Source organism: Egretta garzetta, unplaced genomic scaffold, assembly GCF_000687185.1.
Source record: "Egretta garzetta isolate BGI_Z169 unplaced genomic scaffold, ASM68718v1 scaffold287, whole genome shotgun sequence".
In the NCBI taxonomy this organism is placed as follows: domain Eukaryota; kingdom Metazoa; phylum Chordata; class Aves; order Pelecaniformes; family Ardeidae; genus Egretta; species Egretta garzetta.
The window spans coordinates 128,760-148,646 of record NW_009260435.1 but is presented as its reverse complement, the minus strand read 5'-3'; the positions used below and the strand labels follow the sequence as shown (position 1 = coordinate 148,646).

The 19,887-nt window shown below is 49.7% G+C and overlaps 2 protein-coding genes across 2 annotated transcripts in view; one reads left to right on the top strand and one right to left on the bottom strand.

Moving 5' to 3' along the window:
• Positions 1-7,944, bottom strand: part of LOC104130682 (mucosa-associated lymphoid tissue lymphoma translocation protein 1) — a 39,654-nt gene extending 31,710 nt beyond the window's left edge. Inside the window, exon 1 of the mRNA XM_035899483.1 lies at positions 7,836-7,944. Within this exon, the coding sequence (XP_035755376.1) occupies positions 7,836-7,944 (109 nt within the window). The remainder of the gene's footprint in view (positions 1-7,835) is intronic.
• A 517-nt stretch (positions 7,945-8,461) lies between these two features.
• Positions 8,462-19,887, top strand: part of ALPK3 (alpha kinase 3) — a 24,410-nt gene continuing 12,984 nt past the window's right edge. Inside the window, 5 exon segments of the mRNA XM_035899481.1 lie at positions 8,462-8,484; positions 9,419-9,457; positions 11,876-11,920; positions 12,739-12,860; positions 19,688-19,805. Coding sequence (XP_035755374.1) covers positions 8,462-8,484; positions 9,419-9,457; positions 11,876-11,920; positions 12,739-12,860; positions 19,688-19,805 — 347 coding nt within the window.

Here is a 19,887-nt window from a genome sequence, read left to right as displayed (position 1 = left end):
GGTGCGTGGTGCCACCGGGCCCTGGGATGGGGATGCAGCCTGCGGGCCACATTTGAAAGGCAGGCGGAGGACAGCAGCGTGGGGGAAGCAGGGGCACGAAGCGAAGCGGGAGGCAAGGAGGCTGGCAGTGTCCCAAGCCATAAGGCAATAATGCCCCGGCCCCGAGCGGACCGGGGTGGTGGCCGAGCTAGAAGCAGCGTGGCTGCCTGGGCCTTTACTCCCCAGAGAGCTTCTCCAGGGTGGAAAGACCAAGCGATGGCTTGGGATCTCCAAAACCAACTTGTTTGCTGCAGGGCAGCCCCTCACTTCCCAGATAACGGCTGTGTTTTCCTGCGGTTGTTGCAGGGGCAGGGGTTGTCAGCATCGCACATCGTTTTATAGCAGGGCAGGTGTGCTAAGTCAACGGCTGTGCTTGTGAAATCCTGACGGACGTGAGCTTCTGCGTCTCTCGAGTTAAACTTGCGTGCAGGATACTGCTCTGACCTTCCTGCCTCCATTGTAGTGAAGCTGCTTGTGTTATCGACACCAGGCTCCGAGCAAGGGGCCCACTGCGCGTGTGCCTTATCTTATTGCCAGAAAGGTATTTCTACAATGTAGATACGGGCCGAGCAGCCCTGGGAATGGCATTCTTGGGTCAGAAATGGCCTTAGGCAGGGGGTCTGTGTTAGGAATAAGGCTTTGTTTGCACAGGAGAAGCTATGATAAACATGTTGTTAACTGAGACTGGCTGAGGTTAGCAAACATAAGGCGACATGCCAGCGAAGGCAAAGCCTATAAATTACTTTGAATTCACTAGGAATGCTCTTCAGTCTGTAAAGCTCTCAAAATGAGCGCGCCTCTTCCCTGCTGATGACTTATAAATAATCCATTTCCAGCATGTCGAGAGTTGATGCCTCAAAGAAGCTGAGATTCGTAAAAATAAATACAGGACCAAAAGAGATAAAACTGTGCTGCTGGGAAGTCAGACGTTAAAACTGGGGCAATGCCAAAGTTAAATTCCTTTGTGCTTGTAGCGTGCAATCTAACTGCAGCCTGCCCACATACCGTGCCACCTTCAGTACCAACAAATGCTCATACAGCGTCCACAACCAAACCGTGACCTCAGGCCATGCCATGGAGAGGAAATCTGTAATCGAGTCCGATGATCCCATTCTGTGGATCACAAGCAGAGAGGGTCTTTAATAAATAAGTTGTTGAGGTGCTTTGGTTGCCAGTAGCCGGACTTTTTATTCCCCTCCCGAGTATGTTCAAATTGCAGCATTAATCAGTTTAGCCATAAAGGAGGGTTTGTCAGTCGTACTGGCCCTGAATCACAGAAGTTTTGCTCAAGGCCACTGAGGAAGGCACAGGGCAATGTAGGCTTGCATGCGGTGAGCCTCGGTGTCCTCTGGCTCGGCTGATGCTGCGGCTCAGGCATGGTAAATCCAGCCTGTGTCTGGAAAGGTCTGAGTCCTGAACACCTCGAACTTGTCAGGCCAGTGCTGTGGGTGGTCACAGCCCGCTTGCTGTCTGTGGGAGCCGAGTGCTTTTGCAGGCAAAGGGACACTGTGCTGCCACGCTTAAGCCAGCAATGCATCCATTTTCCACAAGTTGTCCAATCCCTTTTTCAGCCTGCTTATGGACTGGGTCGTCAAAGCCTATGGCAAGGTCGTTTCATTTTGCCTGTTAACCTCAGTGGCTGCCCCTTCTGTTGTAAGAAGCAGTGAATAAATATTCGCTAAATAGCAAAACTGGCCTTGCCCTGGGTTCATGGCCCCTTCCAGTTTCTCCAGTGAATAATGGAGGAGTAAGGCAAAAGTCTCGTTCCCCGTGCAGCCCTAAGTGTGCCTGCAAGCACTGAAGACTTGAGCCAGGGTATGTGGAACTCTCATCTATGACGCAGGGCAAGGGCTTGGATGAAGTGGGGCTTTTTGTCCTGTAATTAAATGATGTAAAGTAACAATTCTGGAGAGCAAGTGAGTGGAATGGTGTAGCAGGAAGACTTTCAGAAAGCGATTAGGAGTTTAATTAAATCCAGGAACATCTGGAGAGCTTGCCTGGGAGAACTTGAAAAGCAAGACGGGCAACATATAGAACTGGGAGGTAACATTCAGCAGTTCTCTTTAATGCAGAACACGTTTTAGTTTGGGCCTAACAAAAGTGGGGGACAAGCCATGCAGATGCAGAGTTGCGGTGAGAGGCTGCTTTGGTCGTTAGAAAACGAAAATGGGTATTTTAATCTGAAGAAAGCGTGGGTTTTTTCAGGCTTCTCTTTTTCTGTCTTTACATGTGTTTGTTGAGTGTATTTAACAGAAATGCCTGCTCTCTTCACCCGTTTTAAAAAGCTATAGAAGGTGTAGTGACATGACAGAGGTACCTACAGGCATGGAAATGTCTGCATGAAAAGAAACTGAGGTTAGGGATCCCTGCTTCTGGGGTGACTCAGGAACATGTTCCACCTATATGCTTGCATTCACGACCCACATAGAGAACAGTCTGGATTGTCTTGCTTGGCCTCCGTAATCCTACAGGAGGAAAATGATGTGGCATAAGTTGAAGGATTCTAATTTAGATACAGGTACGCTTTTTTCCCTGTTTTTTTTTAACTTGTGGAATTTGTTGGAGGTGCTGCTGCAGGGGCCAAAACAATAGAGGTGCTGAAAATGGCTGCAGAGAGGACATCATCCCATTATTAACCAGAGTATTCAGGATATTTCCTTTCTGTGCCCTTAGGAACTGGTCTTTAGGAAGAATCTTCCCTTTGAGCAGGTAGCTCGGTGACAAGAGATTACTGGCTTTCCTTCATTGGTCTTTTAACATACCTGGTAACAAACAACGTGAGGAGCAGCTTATGGTCACGGTGGCTTGCCTTCTGACCTGGCAGCTGACAGGACTTTCTTAGATTGGGCTAGGTATTTGTTTTTTTTTAAAAAAAACTCTTATGTCTCCAAGCACTTGACTGTACTTACTTTGCAAAGTGAGAGGAGAAGCTGTCAGTCCTGCCCAGGGTCTACCTTAGCTGCACTCATGGGCCACAACTTCAAGACCTCTCTTTAGGTGTCCTTTCTGTAAGAACTAGCCGAGTCTGGAGATGGGCTTATGCAGAGAGATGCAGTTTTATGTAAAATCTTACATCAGAGCCTTCATCTGAGCCCCAGGCAAACTCCTCTGTTGGAACTGATCTGCACCTCTTGGCTAATGCAGATGTCTGCTCCTCAGTCTTGTTACAGCATTGCCTCCTTGCTTAAATATCTGTCTGCTGTCATAGCTTCATCATATGCAGATATTTTTAGAGTAGAGTGACACTGCCTCTGATCTTTTCTTGGATGGCTTCTCTGGCTGTGGTGGCAGTTGAGCTCAGGAGAGTGCCTTGCCACCTGGCTTTTCTGGCTAGAAACCATTCCCAGCCTTGTACCTCTTGCTTTGCACATAATATCAAATGAAGGTGAAAGATCTGTTACTATAATAAAGTGAGCTGAAAACACAGGAGTGCTTAGTTCCTGAAAAGCATGTTTAGCTTTCTTAGTTCAGACGAGTTATCTCTTCAGCAGCTGGGCACCTGTGACTTCTTACAGGACCTTGCTTTTGGCAGCAAGTGGTGTAAATACCTGGCAAGAAACCAGCTGTGGCACCTGAGGGAGTTCATAGAATCACAGAATCGTTTAGGTTGGAAAAGCCCTTTAAGATCCTCAAGCCCAACCGTTACCCTAACCCTGTCATCCCACCACTAAACCCTGGCCCTAAGCACCTCGTCTGCCCGACTTTTAAATACCCCCAGGGATGGGGACTCAACCCCTCTCCTGGGCAGCCCCTTCCAGTGCCTGACAGCCCTTTTGGGGAAGGAATTTTTCCCAATGTCCAACCTAAACCTGCCCTGGCACAACTTGAGGCCCTTTCCCCTCATCCCATCGCCAATTCCCTGGGAGCAGAGCCCGACCCCCTGCAGCTCCCCCCTCCTGTCAGGCAGTTGTAGGCAGCGATAAGGTCTCCCCTCAGCCTCCTCCAGGCTCAACACCCCCAGCTCCCCCAGCTGCTCCCCAGCAGCCTTGGGCTCCAGGCCCCTCCCTTGCCCTTCTCTGGACATGCTCCAGCCCCTCCATGTCCTTCTGGGAGTCAGGGGCCCAACCCTGAACCCAGTATTCCAGGGGCGGCCTCCCCAGTGCCCAGGACAGGGGCACGGTCACTGCCCTGCTCCTGCTGGCCACACCAGTCCTGATACAAGCCATGATGCTGTTGGCCCTCTTGGCCACCTGGGCATACTGATGGCTCATATTCAGCTGCCTGTTGACCAACACCCCCAGCTCCTTTTCCATACCCCCAGGTTCTTTTCCAAAGGTGCATCCATCCTGTCTGACAGAAACGTCCCACATTTGGAAAGGAGGGACATCTGCTACAGCTTGAAAGGTAAAAGCCAAGGCATTGTTGGGTTCATGTCCAGGGTCTCTGGGGTAGAGGGGTCTTTTTCCTGTTGGTGGGGCTCCTTGCCAGCTGTGCACAGTGAATAATGATCCCAAGCTGCATTTTTCAGCCCCCTTTCAGTCCCCTCCTGTCCATATCTCCTAGAAAGTCAAGCAGAGCTGAGTATGTAGGCTGATGAGCCTATAACCTAGGCTAGAACTCAAGATGTGGAGCTGGACAAAGAGCGCCCGTCAGGACCACTGTTAAAATACAAAATGTATCGCATGTGTGATCTCTGCTCTTCTCTGGAAACCTCATAAACAGAGACATTTCCCAGGCCTGGGATCCCATCCAACTGCGTGAGGGGAGAGCACGGTCTCCTCCAAATGATGCTCCTCTTGTCCCGCAGCAGAGGCAGTTTCCAGGAGACGGAGTTAAAACCCACTGTGTCCTTGCTCTGGTTCAGCACAGGGAGGAAGGTCTGGAGAGAATGAGGCTGTTCTCTCACACTGACTCTCGCACTTTACAGCATCTCCTGGTCTAAGAAGAGGAAGGCAGAGGAGCTGTTACCAACAACTGTATTTTCATCTTGCTGTTTTTCTGACCCACAGCCACAAGAATCTTCTATGCACAATGCGTTACCAGAAAGATGTCAGCTTCCCTGGGTGTCTCATTGTCCAATATCTGCTTTGCTTTTGTTTGTCCTTTCTCATTCCTTGATGGCATTCGACTAGCTACCAGTTTAATTTGGAGCATAAAGGCAGCAATAACTCAGAGTTAAAGCATACAGATCTGAGCCACCTTCAGAGTGGTACAGAGGCTGATACAGGAACATCTGACTTCATTTATTGTTTTCCTCCTTCTCTGTTAGGGAAATCTAGCTCTGAATTGTTATATGCAAGTCAGTGTTCATGTCGGCTCAAAATAAATTACCTGCAGAAAAAAAAGCCCTATTTCTCCAGCTCTGACATCAATTCATTCTATGACCTTGACAAGCAAAGACTCAATACCTCAGTTTTCCAGCCTGTAAAATAATGATGTGTCTTGTACAGCTCCATAGCACTTGCAGCTGCTTTATCACAGGGTTGCTGATAATTACTGCCATGGTATAGGGAACACAAACACACTTGTTCTGCGTGTGCATGAAGTGCTTGATAAGAAGCGGGATGCATGGCAGGAAAGGAGCCTTAAGGATAACCATATGTACATGAAAGCTTAATTGCTGGCTTTTAAATGTTGAAAATGGTTGGCTTCTGACAGTTGAGAAGACATTTGGGGTGGCTTGTATTTGTCTCAAGTAGTATTAACCTTGGAGGCAGAGAAGTTCATATGAAATCTTATACTTGGAAGTCTGCATGTGCAAAACAGGTCCAATAATGTCACGGGTCGGAGTGCCGGCCAGAGGGAGTGTCTGTAGGGTCTGCCAGGGCCAGCCCGCTGTCCCGCTCCTGGGATGGAAGGGCTGCCCTGTTCCTGGTGGGCTCTTCTGAGGAGCTTTTGGGCAGCGCCGTTTCCATCAGAACACAACTCAGAGGTCTCAGCTTTGCTGTCATTGACGCGTTTCACTGTTTATTTGCTGCACTGGACAGTCTGTGTGGCTCAATTTTCATGCTGTGCAAGAGCACTGAAATACAGCAACGACTGTTGCAGACCGAGTCTGTGTACTTGTACGTGTGAGGATGGAGCCACTGTGAAGCCTATTTCAAGGTCTTCTGAGCTCTTGTTGACTTCCATATAAGGACATGAGCTGGAAGGAGAAAGATTTCTTTATCTCAGGAAGAACGAACACAGAAAGAGGAGAATTTCATGCATGAGGGAGCTTAGAAAAGGGGATGGATTTAACATCTGTGTTTTTCAAACAGCTGACTTCTATGGTGTGATGTACCAGCCCAGGCCGTCCACTTGAATGATATTTTTATGATTACAAAACTTGAGTGTTGTTGGCAGTTCTGTGCTTCATTTCATAGATGTGAGACACCTGAGGAGGCTTCCTTCCCACCAATGCTGGAGATGCCTGCAGCAGACCTCTCTGAGCTCCCCTTTTCCAATAGAGAGAAACCAGCACCTTTAGACCTCGATTCACCTGCATTAGATGTGTGCCTCGGCATAAGATAAGTGTTTGCCTTCATCCAGCAACTATAATGGCCCCAGGCTTGCTCGGGGAAGACACATCCACTGCCGACGCTGCGTTTCATTAGCACAGTCCTCTACTGTGTGTGCTAACAAGTCTCTGGAGAGCTGAGGATGCAGTCCAGTCCCAAAGCGTATTGGACTGGGCATGCTGGGGCGTCTGCCATGCCTTGCTCAGGAGTCCCAGGTTTCCACATGGATAGATTCAGTTTAGAGCCTGATGCAGTTAGGCTGCTGCAGCTCTGTGCAGGTATGCTGTGAATGGAATTAAGATGAAGTGGAATGCCAGCTGTCTGCAGGCAGGGCTGTTCTGGCTGAGGTGTTCAGAATTTGATCTTGCTCTCTCTGGGCTGAAATATCTAGTCTGTAAAGCAAATTTTGCTTGGTTCCTTAGCATATTGAGGTTAAACTTTAGTTAATTTTGCAGTGATGGCCTTTTTCTTTTGATAATACCAAAGGTCCTCAGGAGGCCCTCAGTCCGGTATTCAGCACTGTGTTTCAGGACATGCGGTGAATAAAGCCCAGGTTGTATGCTCAGCACTGGAGATTAAAGAAGGTCCTGATGCTGCTCAGTGTTTGATCACATTCCTGAGCCCAAAGGGTTCATGGCACAGGCACCCTTCATTCTGGCTCTTGCTATTTGAATGATTTTCTTTACATCCAAGCCAAGACACCTTCCCGTTTGTCTCACGCAGGAAACCATGATTAAAGCCACACTTACGCCTACGCTAGTGTTCTCCAGCAAGCATTTTAGGATCTTTGCTGTTGGCTGCTCAAGTGGTGCCCCCGTCCATAGTATTCCTGAGGCCAAAAGGCTGTTTTTCCCTTGCAAAACGGTTTTGGGTTCCTTTGCTTTTGAAAAGCCGGAAGGTGAGACATAATTCGTACTTATGCCCATGCACTGTGCTTCCCGTTGGACCAAGCTGCCTGGGGGCAGCCCAGAGCACAGGGGCACAGTGCCCCTGAGATCGCCTGGGGCAGCTGTGCTCAGGAGGGTTGTGGGGAGGAGGACGCTCCATCCCCCTGGGAGGTCAGGGCAGGGTGAGAGTGGCTGGAGGTGGCTCTTGAGCTCTCTAAGCTGTTCGGGTGGCAGAGAGGGATGAGGACATGCTGGTCAGTAAGGCAGGTAATGCAAAGGCAAAGGCGTGCCTTGCAGCGCTAGGAAGGACATGGGGCTCAGGGGACACCCCAGCTGGTGAGGCTCAGCTGGAAAGACAAAGCTCCTCTGTCTGGCCTCTCCCTTGGGCCAACACAGCGCATGCGAGATGGATCGAGTGGCTGATCCTCAACCTGTTATGGTCTGTGTTTAATTTTTCCAGCTGGCTAACGCCTGGTCTGCTCATCCTTCGGCTGCAGTTGGCATTGGGGAAGGATCAGGATTGTGCGGCTAGGGGTGGAGAGGGTGAAACTGCTGCCAAAAGGGCAAGTGCCACCCATGTTTGTTTGATTAAAGCTACTCCTGGACAGCTGTCTAAAACATCTTCTGTCTTTGCTTTCCTGATCTGGAGGAGAGGAGTCAGTTTGCTCTTCAGAGTGCCGGGTTTTTTTCCCAGTGAAAATGTGTGATTACTCGTGCCAACTGTCAGGCCTTCAAGCTGAACTACTTTGGTACTTATTATTGGCACAGAGATTCTGCCTCCACAGGTGGAAGTGCTACATGGCTTGCAGGAGCAGTTTTCAGAGACCCTCCGTGGTCATTCTTGGGGCAAGTCTTGAAGTCCTGCTGTCTTATGCGCTGTTTGCACAGAGCCTGGATGTCATCATCAGGGTTGGAGACCTGAAGAGATCCACCCTTCTTGGTTCTTTATGCTGTCTTCTTTAGCATCGTCATAAAGCACTGAAGTGTGGCTGTTCCACAGTGGTCTTCGGTGTACCAGGCTGAGAAGGTTCAACCTGTCTGCATGTACCGGTGCAGGAGTCTGACTTCTTACATCCCAAAGGGGATGTCTACGCTATGGCCACTTCTGAGGCCATGTGGTGAGGTTATCGCGTAGGCATAATTAAACATGTATCTTGGTGTGATGCAATCACTGAGCTTACATGCTGTTGACTAGCTGGTACGTAGTAAGCTTTAGGCTTCTGATTGCTGTGTGGGTGAGCTCAGGGTCTGAGGAAGTGCTCCTGACTGCTGAGGGTCAATGCCGAGAGGTTATTTCCTATAACCTGCTGCAAGGGGCTGCTGCCACAAAATGGCAACATGGCCTTTTGGCTAGAATGTGAGTCCTTGAAGACACTCCTTTGGGAGAGCTGGTGGCTGCAGGTAAGTAGCTCATCTGGGTGTCCCTTGTGTAGGACTTGGGTGTTTGATTTTATTCCCCAGATTGGTTAATGTTACAAGTTCCTGCAAAGAAAGCAAGACCTGTGGATTCTTGCAAAGTCTACTTTTATTTTATTTTAATTTTTTTGCCAGACCTTAGTGATTTGGTTGGCAAGCTGGAAAGCAATGTATAGTGACCAGAGAGTTTTCAGTTTCTCCCAAGAGCTGTCCTTGGGAGCGCAGAGGGTGACCAGCTCAGGCCATCTGCTTGTCAGCAGAGGAGTGGGCTTGCAGCGTCCTGCCTGCCGTTTAATGGAACATCTCCCGGGGTGGAGCTGCCTGCTTTGAGCACAGCGCTGCAGATGGTGCATGGAAGGCTCAGGTGCTGCTTCTTGGAAACCTACTTGTATAAACTTCCTGACACTTGTTCTCTGCAGTAACAACCATTTCATTTTTACAGCCTTTGAGTTCAATTGACAATGTGGCTTGCTCGTCCTGGCTGCCAGCCTGAGTAAGGCAGTTGTACCTTCTTTTAATAGGAATTCTGACCTGTGCAAAATGGCTCATCAATAATACGTCTCTGTAATGGTTTGTTTATTTCAGCTCCTTTCCATGCTTCTCTGTCTAATGGTTTTTATGCTGTTTTTTGCTTAGCTTATCAAGCAGCAGATATTCTCCCTCCAGTTTAGGAAGGTAAACCGATGTTGCATTAAATTGCTCTGATCACACACTTCGCTGAATCTGACTGCACATGATTAATCTGTAATGCTTTGGTACTAATTAATTAACTGAGAGCCCTGAAGTGATCGAACAGCCTTATTCTGCATGACTGGATCCCTAACACTTGCTTGAACTGCAGACAGCAAAGTGAATGTTCATCGTAATTCCTGTTAAGGTGCAAGAAATATTCCCCTTTCTTAGCCAAAGGATGGGTGTTCAGCTATTTCTTGATATTAAAGTGAGACTTCCATACAGAGACATTAAAAATTAGATGTGCCTTCCCCGAGACTTTCAAAGAAGAAATTTTCTTCTCCCCCTGCCATCCTGTGCTTTACTGTGAAGATCTTCATTCATTTGGACTGCATGGAAATGCACTGGTAGGGCTGTACTTTGCCTCTGGCAAAATAACGCGTTTGGAAGTCAGTTGGCATTACTGGTTTGCTGCAGAAGCAGGTAGAGGAATGGTGGTGGAGGAAAAGGCCCCTCCAGAACATCCCTACAGCTGTGGGATTGCTAACCAAAAAGTCAGGAAAAGAGAATCATGATGAAGAGGAACACGATTCTTAAATCTCCTTTCTCTCCTCCCCCCACTCCCCCTCCCCCCCCAGTCTGCTTTTGTATGGAAATCCCTCTTTAATGTAAAAAGGCTACTGAATTGCTGGTGTCCTCTTCCTTGGCTCCAGGGCTTTTTCTGCCACAAAGACGAAGTTTCAGGAAGGCCTGGAGGAAGAGCAGCTGCCACCTTGTATCAGATTTCTTGAATGCTCCAAATTATTGGTTTAGAGAGCAATTTGGATTGGATAAGTCTCCGCTGCAGGTGGATTGAGTCAGCTGAGAGCCCCACAGTGCTGCAGTTGCTACCCCCCCACCCCTCCCCACGATTAATACAATGGTTTCTTTGAAAGATTAAATAGACCTTCCAGGGCTTCCTGCCAAGCGTACACTGGGCAAGTCTCCTCCAATTCATCTGCTGTGCTTGTGGAGCCCCCAGCTTCTGGTGATGCTGCTTCCCTAAAGCATTCAGTAGCCTTTGCTCTTGTTTCACCTTACTCTGGGATCTGCACTGAATGGACCAGACTTATTCCTGGTGTTGCCTGCTGATATCGATGGCATGGTACTGGGATTAAACTTGGTCCTGAGTGTCACTATGTGTGTGTGCACATCACCTTTTTTAAGATGCTGATCTGATTGCTCTCCTGCTGGGGTAAGAAATGTTCACTGATGCTTGGAAAGTTCCTTGTGTGTATGTAAAAGGCATTTACTGGTCTAGGGCTGGGGATCCGTATTGAAGGGGCCATCAAAACCCAAGTAACTGCCTTGGTACTGGATTGTCTGCCTCTGTCTTTGGAAATGGGAGTTTTTTCTCCTGGAGTTGGGAGTATGGAAAGGTTTCTCTGGGCTGAAACAGCTGCTGGCTCCCACAGCCCGTTCCTGGCCCTGTAGCTGTGTGAAGAGTTGCTTGCCAGGACCAGTCTCCCGGGGACCACTGGTTTCCACAGAAAAGACTCTGAGCTGTGGTGTCTGTTTTTCACCCCATCCCAGACATGCGTTTGGATATGGACAGTGCTTTAACCCTCCTTCAGTGGATGAGTCACATTTGCAACAGCCCCAGCTGCCCCTGTCCCATTCCCTTACCCAACACAAAGTGCCTGGGAGCTAGGCAAGGCTCCCGCTGCATCCCAGTTGTTGCTCAGGGATTCATCTCCCTGCATCTCTTACAAACCCATTCCAGCAGGAAGCCAGAGAGAAAATCATAGCGCTGCAGCCTCCAGGTAAGTTTTCTGGGTGGATGAAACAGGCAGTTGCTGTGGCTGGAGCTATCCCGGCACCTTCAGCCGTGCGTGCCATTCAGTCCCTGCTGCAGAGCCCATCAGTGCTCCTGACCCTGCTATGTTCATGCTAAATGTGGGTTTAGGGTTTTTTTTGTTTTTCCTGAGCAAGTCTGCTTCCTCAGCAGGTAGAGCATGAGTAGCAGCAGCACCAGCATCCTGCCTGCAAGCCGGGGGCTGCTTGTGAGGCCAGGATCCTCCTCGTGGAACCCTCACCACATGCTATGAACCCTTCTGCTCATGGTGGAGCTGTGTTGGGAATGTTTTGGGGGTTTGTTCCACCTCTTGCATGTCTCTAGAAGCTGCTCACTTGTGTAAGGAATGTCTTTCACTGCTGAAAATGATATAAGTAGAGCTGCCAGCTACTGGTTCTCTTGCAATATTTGCTATTTCTCCTAAGATCCTTGCACTTGATACCTTGGGGTCCTCTCTCCTAGTGTAAATGTGTAGTGTTTTAATTGCAGAGGGAAAAATGAAAGAAAAAGCTCTTCCCTTCCAAGAGCCCCAGAGCACTATCCGAGTGAAGACCAACTTGGAATTAAATCATTTTCCTTTATTTAAGAAAGCCCAGATCGTCTGCGGCCTCTCTTGGTGATGCTCCAGCAGGGTTGGCAGTGCTGTATGAATACGCTGATTTATTGCTATCACTGAATAGTCCTTAAATGCCTGGAGAACCTAAGGTCCATTTCTGAGCTTCACAGATTGCACTGTTTGGATAGTTCTGGCTATTTGGGTGTCCCACAGCCTGAACTTTGAGGTCAGTGCCTGAACTCACAGCGTTTGTAGTGGGAGCGGCTCCCTGCAGCAGCGAGAGGTTAAACAGGGAGCAGACGTCAGCCTCACCTGTAATTCCTGAGCTCAGAAAGCTGCAAGCCAGGCTCAAGGTCTCCTTCAGTGAGCTGTGCCCACAGCAGGGAGCCTTTCTTAACTCAAAGCTTTCAAAGAGGGCTGCTGTGTTTGGAAGGCATGCTCAGTTCACACTTGGCATGGAATGACAATGTGAAGTCTTCACAAATAAAGTCAAATCCCAGTGAACAGAACAACGCTTGAATCACTGATGGTGTGGTACCGGGAATGTGAAGCTGACTCCGTTGGGGCCTTGCTTTGAGCCTGCTGGCTGATCAAAGAAATGCTCTGGTGTAATCAAGAACTAAAATGGTTCTTGACATTAATTACCCCGGTGGCCATAAGAGCTAAGACAAAGGGAACGTCTGGCAAATGACACTTTAAAGTGACAGAGTCACCTTAGGAGTGAGAAAACAGTCAATTACCCTGATGCTGGACTGGAATTATGAACATCCTGGGGTAGGGATGATGGAAGGAAAGGAGGGCATTTACAGCAAGACTTCTGAGACAAGATAGGAGGGGGACCCTTTGATTTTTCTAGTACTTTGATCTCTAAGAAATGCTTCTTGAATCTTCCAGGAGCACCTTCTGCGCAATAATTTCTCAGCTGACGGAGGAAACCCAGCCACTATTTGAAACCACTATCAAATCCCGTTCTGTGTCTGAGGACTCTGATGCTAAATTCACATGCATAGTGACAGGTAACAGTGTCTTCATTGAATAACCGTGTCCTGCCTCGCTTGCTGGACGTGCACTAGTTAAACTGTAGAGCAAGCGATAACAAGGCAACACTTAACAAGTCTGCTGTTGTCAGACTGCCAAGATTCAGCAATTGCATGATGATTTCAGCTTTAATTTAAGAGGGGGGGGGGGGGGGGAAACCCGCGATGAGATTGTGAAGAGGCAAAGGCATAACCTAACATCTCAAACAAGGCAAGTTAAAGACCGGAAAATGGAATATGCTGGTTACTGCTTGGGCCAGCTGCATTTTATTGTCCTAATCTCTGCTAATCCTGGACTCTATAACTCAGGAATGTGCCATTTTGAAGACTAAGGCTATTGTACTGGAACCAGCTCGGGCTCCCTTTGCTGGCTGTAAATGGTTGGAGTGCAGCTGCTTTTTGATAAACTGCTGTGTTTGTCAACATGTGAAATAAAAGTCCGTTCCTGCCCAATGAGCCTAACCTTGGGCAGGAAGGGGCTCAGCCACCAAGAGGAGAAGGGGGAGGCTGAAAAAGAGGATGTTGTGGTGATCTGGCACAGCAATGCATTGGTGTAAGGGCAAGTGGCTCCTTTGCTGATGAGCTTTTGTCCTTTAAATATAGACTCTGAACCTTCTTTTTTCTGTAGGATGTACTTGTTAACAACTCCGTGATCCTTCCTGATGTGGCACGTGTTATTTATTCTGACAGGTTACTCAGTGAGAGACATTAAACAAGTTTGTAAGTTCTGGAAGGAGGGGGATATTTCCAGTGGCCTCTTAGTCACAAGGACCAAGGCTTTCCTAAGATTGCCAAGTTTGCCATTAGAAACGCACTGTAAATAAGCTGTGCACCAGGAAGCACAGACTGAGCCCTTCTGAGAGCTGCTGGCTTTGAATTCTTGGCTCTTCTCATACGGATTCCCTTGTTTTACAGGTCTGACTTTCCGAACTTGCAGGGGTACAACTGATACATTGATTTTATTGATGCTTAACTTCGGCAGACCACTTCCTGCTTCTAGGCCAAAAGTGGGCTGCTAGGGAGACACCTCCAAGCCATGCCCCTCAGTGATTCATTAGAAGAGCTTGGCATATTGCGTGGTAGCACGGACCTCACTGTTCTGCAAGCCGTGAGTGTCAGAGGTCAAAAAATGAGTGAAGTTTGGATGTACTATGAAATCCTGAGTAAGAGCAGATAGAGGTCTCTTTTCTACCTCCCCTTGCCGGAAAGTGTAGCGGTGCTGCAGGCCCGGAGCATGTCCGCTTGCTGCAAGGATATGGGGTCGCACTGCTCTCCCTTTTGGGATTCCCAGCCCTTTTTGAAGTGCCTAGTCCTGGCTTCTCTTGCTGGCTCAAGTCTTCACCGACTGCACCCTGAGGTTGACAGTTCCCGCTAACAATTGTCATCGCCTACAAAATCCACATGATACCATCGGCTGCAAGTGGGCTTTGCCAAGATGAGAGATGCATTTGTGCAGCTGAGCTCTTATTCACCATTAGGCTGGATGGCTGGCGGGGTGGGAAGTGCCCGACACATGTGATGCCAACACGCTCAGTTTCCTGTCCAGAGGAGAGAGAGTTCAGTCAGCCCTACCACGGAAGCCTGGTAAATGCCATGTCCATGTCCTTTCCAGCATCCCTCCTGGAAAAGCTAGAGAAACTCTTCCCCATACATTGTGCAGGAGACATGCTGCCAAAGAACAAACTCCTCTGCTTGTGCCCAAGTGAGAGTATCAGACAGACATGCTCTCTGCCTAGTGTGTAACCCCTTTGTGCAGTCAACCCTTACTCTTCGTAGGCAGGTCGCTGCCTTCCAGTTTTGGATGACCTGCTGGTGCTGCGTAGCACAACCTGCTGCATTACACCAAATTGGAAACTTGACCTGATACTGGTCTCATTTTCTACTCAAGGGAAGGAACGTGTCAAGTGAGCATCTTCAGCATGTAGGCTATTGCAGTATTTTTGTACCCAGTAAACTAGACTGGGGGATCTCTTTATGCACTTAAATCAATACACCTACAAAATTTGGAATTTTTGTGGACTGCCTATGTCATACGGTCATCTCTTGCATGTAGTCCTTTGGACTGCCTTAGCAGCTCAGGATCTCTTTGGGAAAGAGCGGTGTAAAGTGGAAAGCGAACTCTGACTGCCCAGTCTGATCAGTACTTCAGATATCAGCCCCTGCCATGATGTTTACATTCAACTGGGAGGCATAATGGGGAGAAAGGAAGTGGTGGTTGCATCCCTGGCGAGTGACCAGAGAGGAACCAGCTCAGCCCACTGCTGTGGCTGGAGTCCAAGGACACTTTGGTTCATAGACTTGCAGGAGGCAAAGGGCAGACTGTCAGCTGCTCCTGTTTTGACTCTCAAGCCCCAAATACGGATACGTGACCTACAATAACATCTTAATTTTTTTTTGCTGCTTCTTGACCAATAATGAGAGTTACAGGGTAGTCCCACATCCGTGAATAGCAGTTTCTTGCTGGGCATGTCCTAGGAAGGCAGCAAGATGCAAATGTTTGAAGAGCCAGTCTCCAAAACGTGCTGGGTGGTGCAGGCAAGAAAAACAAGTCAGGCAGAGGGAGACATCCTGATGCTCTTGCACAAACCCTCCTTTCCTCCTGTTGCCTAGTTCTGCCTGCTACCTGTGTCCCTGTATTTGATTGTTTTGGGTCAAATCCTGCATCAGTTATGATGTGGGGTTTTTTTTTTAGACAAAATGAGTTCATCCTTTGTTCTCTGAGAGGTGTGAAAAAGGGAATGTGAACATTTCCATTTACTGTGCAGTTGCTTACAGAGCAGAGCGCACCCCGCTTGTCTGCACCAAGAGTTCTCCTTGGTGGGTCTGTCTGAGCTTCAGGATCTCAAGCGTCATGACAGGTCCTTCCCAGTGAGCGGATGCTGGGCTCTTCTCAGAGGGTGGCCTTTATTGGAGGTGCTGCTACAAGGATTTTACAACTTTTCAGTCATTTCTGTGTAGCATTGGCTGGGAAGGAGAGGTATTGGCTCATGAAATGTGGGGGCTTGGATGTGGGGCCTGGGTCTGTGACTGCTTGTTAGGGGATGAGGCCAACCGGGAGAGGTGATGACTGGATCTAGCCAAGACCATCATATGTCAGTACCAGCTATTGCCTGCCATTGTACAGCTACCTCTGCAGCGTCATTTCGTCCCTCCTTAGGCAGGTTCAACCCCTCTGACCTGGCTACCCAAATTGTGAGCTCAGGAGCTCAGTCCCATCACTCACTTCATGGGTCAGTGCTTGTGCTGAAGAAGCGTCCAGCCTGGTACCTCTCCCATGCTCGATCAACATGGGCATTGGCTCCCAGTGCTTGGTCAATGTGGGCATCGGCGCTGTGTTGAGTAGCACATCTCTGGAGGGGGTGGGGACAAAGCAACGCGCCCAGAAACAGTCTGGTGTTCTTGCAGGGCTACAGAAGAGAAAGGGCTCTGCCCATGGCTTGGGAAGAGAGTTGGGATAAAGCAAGTAGACAGTCATGTGCTTCATAGATGAGGATTTTAATAAGCATGAAGGAGTTTGGCTTGCTGCATCCATGGCGGCCCTCTTAGGGAAATGTCTGAAGGATGAGAGTGAAGTGCTTGGATGAAGGCTGTCTGGAGCCATGCAGGGCCTGCGAGAGGGGTGGATGGGTGGGTTTGGGAACGGGGCAGTGAGTACAGGAGCAGAGAGCAGCCTGGCAGGAGATGAGGATGCCTGGGTTTGGGGCAGCCAGGGCAAGAGAGGGAGGGATGGAGAATGAGCACCGCTCACAGGTGGGTGGCATGGGGAGCTGCTGCTCTTAGTGAATACCTGTCCCTCCTGACAGCATTATTGGAAGCCTCCGTTGTCTTTGGGTGACAGGGAGGTTTAAATCCATAAAGCCAGAAAGGATAAGATCTTACTATGACTTTTCCTCCCCAAACTGCCTGAAGCCCCCACTCCACATAGCTTGTGTAGAGCAGAAACAGAAAATCGTGGAGATTGTGTGTCATTGTTCTAAACTCTCTCCACCTTCCCAAGTTGGAGAAGACTAACTCACTTGGCTCCCAAAAATGAAAAAAAGTCACTTTAAACAGAGCTTCTCTGGGTGATTTTGGATAGCTGTTGCAAGACCTGTTTTGGATAAGGTCACCAAAGCTTTAAAGACTTTTCAGACTTCAACAGCTTTGGGGAGAATAAATTTTGAACTAAACCTGGCAATCTCCATGGAAAAAAAAAAAAATAATTCTTGCTCAGAAAAGTCTCCTGGGTCCTGCAGTGGCAGGCCGCTGTGCTGAAGATGTGCTTCCTGCAAAACTGCTCTGTCTGCAGCAGCTGGGCCCTTGCCCATGGGTGCAGGGGACCAGCTGCTGGCAAATCCCTCCCCCACTGGCTGCACGGGGGTCTGCGGGAGTGGCAGGTTTCGGGAGAGCAAGTACCTGACTGATGAATGGCTGCTCTGTCTTCCAATGTGCTTACACTAAGGGGGGCATCCGGCGCCCTGCAGCGTTGCAATGCCGGGCAATGGAGCCCTCGGCTCAGCTGCCCTGTCCCACCAGGACCCTTGAAACTGTCTCGTTGTGGCAATCGGACAAGCTGCAGATGCTGCGGCTGCAGGGGATGTGCTGGGAGTGATGGGGCGGGTCCACGGCCCCGGACCAGGGGAATGTATTCACTCTGCAGCCTGAAGATGGATGGCTTTCCAGTGGACTAAGTCCCTCCAAGGGCCAGAGGACACAGGAGAGCCCTAACAAGCAAGGGATGGGGGCAGGGAGTTCATCAGAAGAGCAGATTGGGGCAGAGGGAAACAAGCAATACATGAGGAGGAGATTTGGCATATGCTGCTTTGCAGGTCAGAGGCATTTGTATCAGCCAAAAGCAGGCTGAAGTCCTGCTGACAAGTCTTTGATCCTGGTCTTTCGCCCCTGCCCTAGGACCTTCATGGGAGCAAGCATAAGCTGGGCTCAGGCATTGCTGCAGGCTGCCAGCATCTCTGGCTGGTGCAAGCAAGGTGCAAGCGCCTTGTCCCTGCCCCCTCTCTGCTTCAGGCCCATCAAGTCTGGGCACTTTGGGATATTACTGGCAAGCCCTCCCTAGCCCCGTGCCGGGGCTGTCCATGAGAGCTGACCCCCCGCTGCATTTCGGGGTGCAGGGGGCTGGTGGGGAGATCCTTGGGGACTGGTGGAGGTGAGCAGCGTGCCAGACTCCTTCACTTTGGCAGCACGGAAAGCCAGCAGGGGCGTTTGCAGGAGATAAGCTTCAGATATCTATCTCTTGGTGGCAACCGGCCAAGCTGCAGATGCTGCGGCTGCAGGGGATGTGCTGGGAGTGATGGGGCGGGTCCACGGCCCCGGACCAGGGGAATGTATTCACTCTGCAGCCTGAAGATGGATGGCTTTCCAGTGGACTAAGTCCCTCCAAGGGCCAGAGGACACAGGAGAGCCCTAACAAGCAAGGGATGGGGGCAGGGAGTTCATCAGAAGAGCAGATTGGGGCAGAGGGAAACAAGCAATACATGAGGAGGAGATTTGGCATATGCTGCTTTGCTGGTCAGAGGCATTTGTATCAGCCAAAAGCAGGCTGAAGTCCTGCTGACAAGTCTTTGATCCTGGTCTTTCGCCCCTGCCCTAGGACCTTCATGGGAGCAAGCATAAGCTGGGCTCAGGCATTGCTGCAGGCTGCCAGCATCTCTGGCTGGTGCAAGCAAGGTGCAAGCGCCTTGTCCCTGCCCCCTCTCTGCTTCAGGCCCATCAAGTCTGGGCACTTTGGGATATTACTGGCAAGCCCTCCCTAGCCCCGTGCCGGGGCTGTCCATGAGAGCTGACCCCCCGCTGCATTTCGGGGTGCAGGGGGCTGGTGGGGAGATCCTTGGGGACTGGTGGAGGTGAGCAGCGTGCCAGACTCCTTCACTTTGGCAGCACGGAAAGCCAGCAGGGGCGTTTGCAGGAGATAAGCTTCAGATATCTACCTTGGGCCTTTGAACAAGTGTGAACGCATCGACTTAAGTGGAGGCATGACATGATCATTGAAACTTTTATCCCATGCCCTCAGGGTCAGCTTGGCTGTGCTGGGAGGCCCGTGTGAAGTACGGGAACCAAGGTCGGCTGCTGGCTCAAGCAGTTTTCCCCTGGAAGCGTCTCTTATTCTGAGCTAGAACTGCAGTCGGTAGGCAATGAGGGCTGTGGCTAGCACTGGCCCACGTGGAGTGCTCACGCTGATCCCCCACTGCGGTCGGCAGTGGGGAATGTGGCTGCATGCCCGGCCCGCTAGCCAGCCAGTCACACACGTCATGATGTCATTCTACTGAAAAGGCAGGTGACATCTGTTGTCAAGTGACATTTGTAGGACACCAAGCTGGCTGTGATGCAATCAAGGTTGTTTCTGTTCAATGGAAACTTTTGGATCGGCTTACAGGCTGACACTTAGTGAAATGCTGTGAGCTCCATGGAGGGGTGAACGCCTGTTTTCTAACCTTAGCCTCAGCCTCATCAAAACATGCCTATTGATATAAAAGTGACAGTATGCTCACCTTCTCTTCCCAGCCAGTGTTACAGGAGATGGTCGTGTGATCCACTCCTCTCTGTTCAGGAATGAAGTGCTGGGATTTTTTTCTCAAAAATAGCCCGACTCCTAGGAGCAATACAAGACTTGGATAAGCCCATCAGGTTTCCACTCACAATACTTTTTCTGCTATGTGATTTAAAGAACACGGTGAGCCCAGAATAATGTGTGTCCTATTCGGCCAGAGTGCTCGGTTTTGTTGTCAATACCTTGTCCCCACGAGAGCAGGCTTGCTGTGCAACTGGTTGGGATGTTTCATGCCCTGATGTGCTGTCCGTCTCCTCCCCAGGATACCCGCAGCCAGAGGTGACATGGTACAAGGATGACGAAGAGATGGACCGCTACTGTGGCTTACCCAAGTACGAGATCTTCCGTCATGGAAACCGTCACACCCTGCAGTTATACAAGTGAGTAAAGAAGCTGGGGAGTGGTCGGATTTGGTGTCGGGAGCTCTGAGTGTGTGCTCAGTGTTCGGAGGAGCTGGCTGTT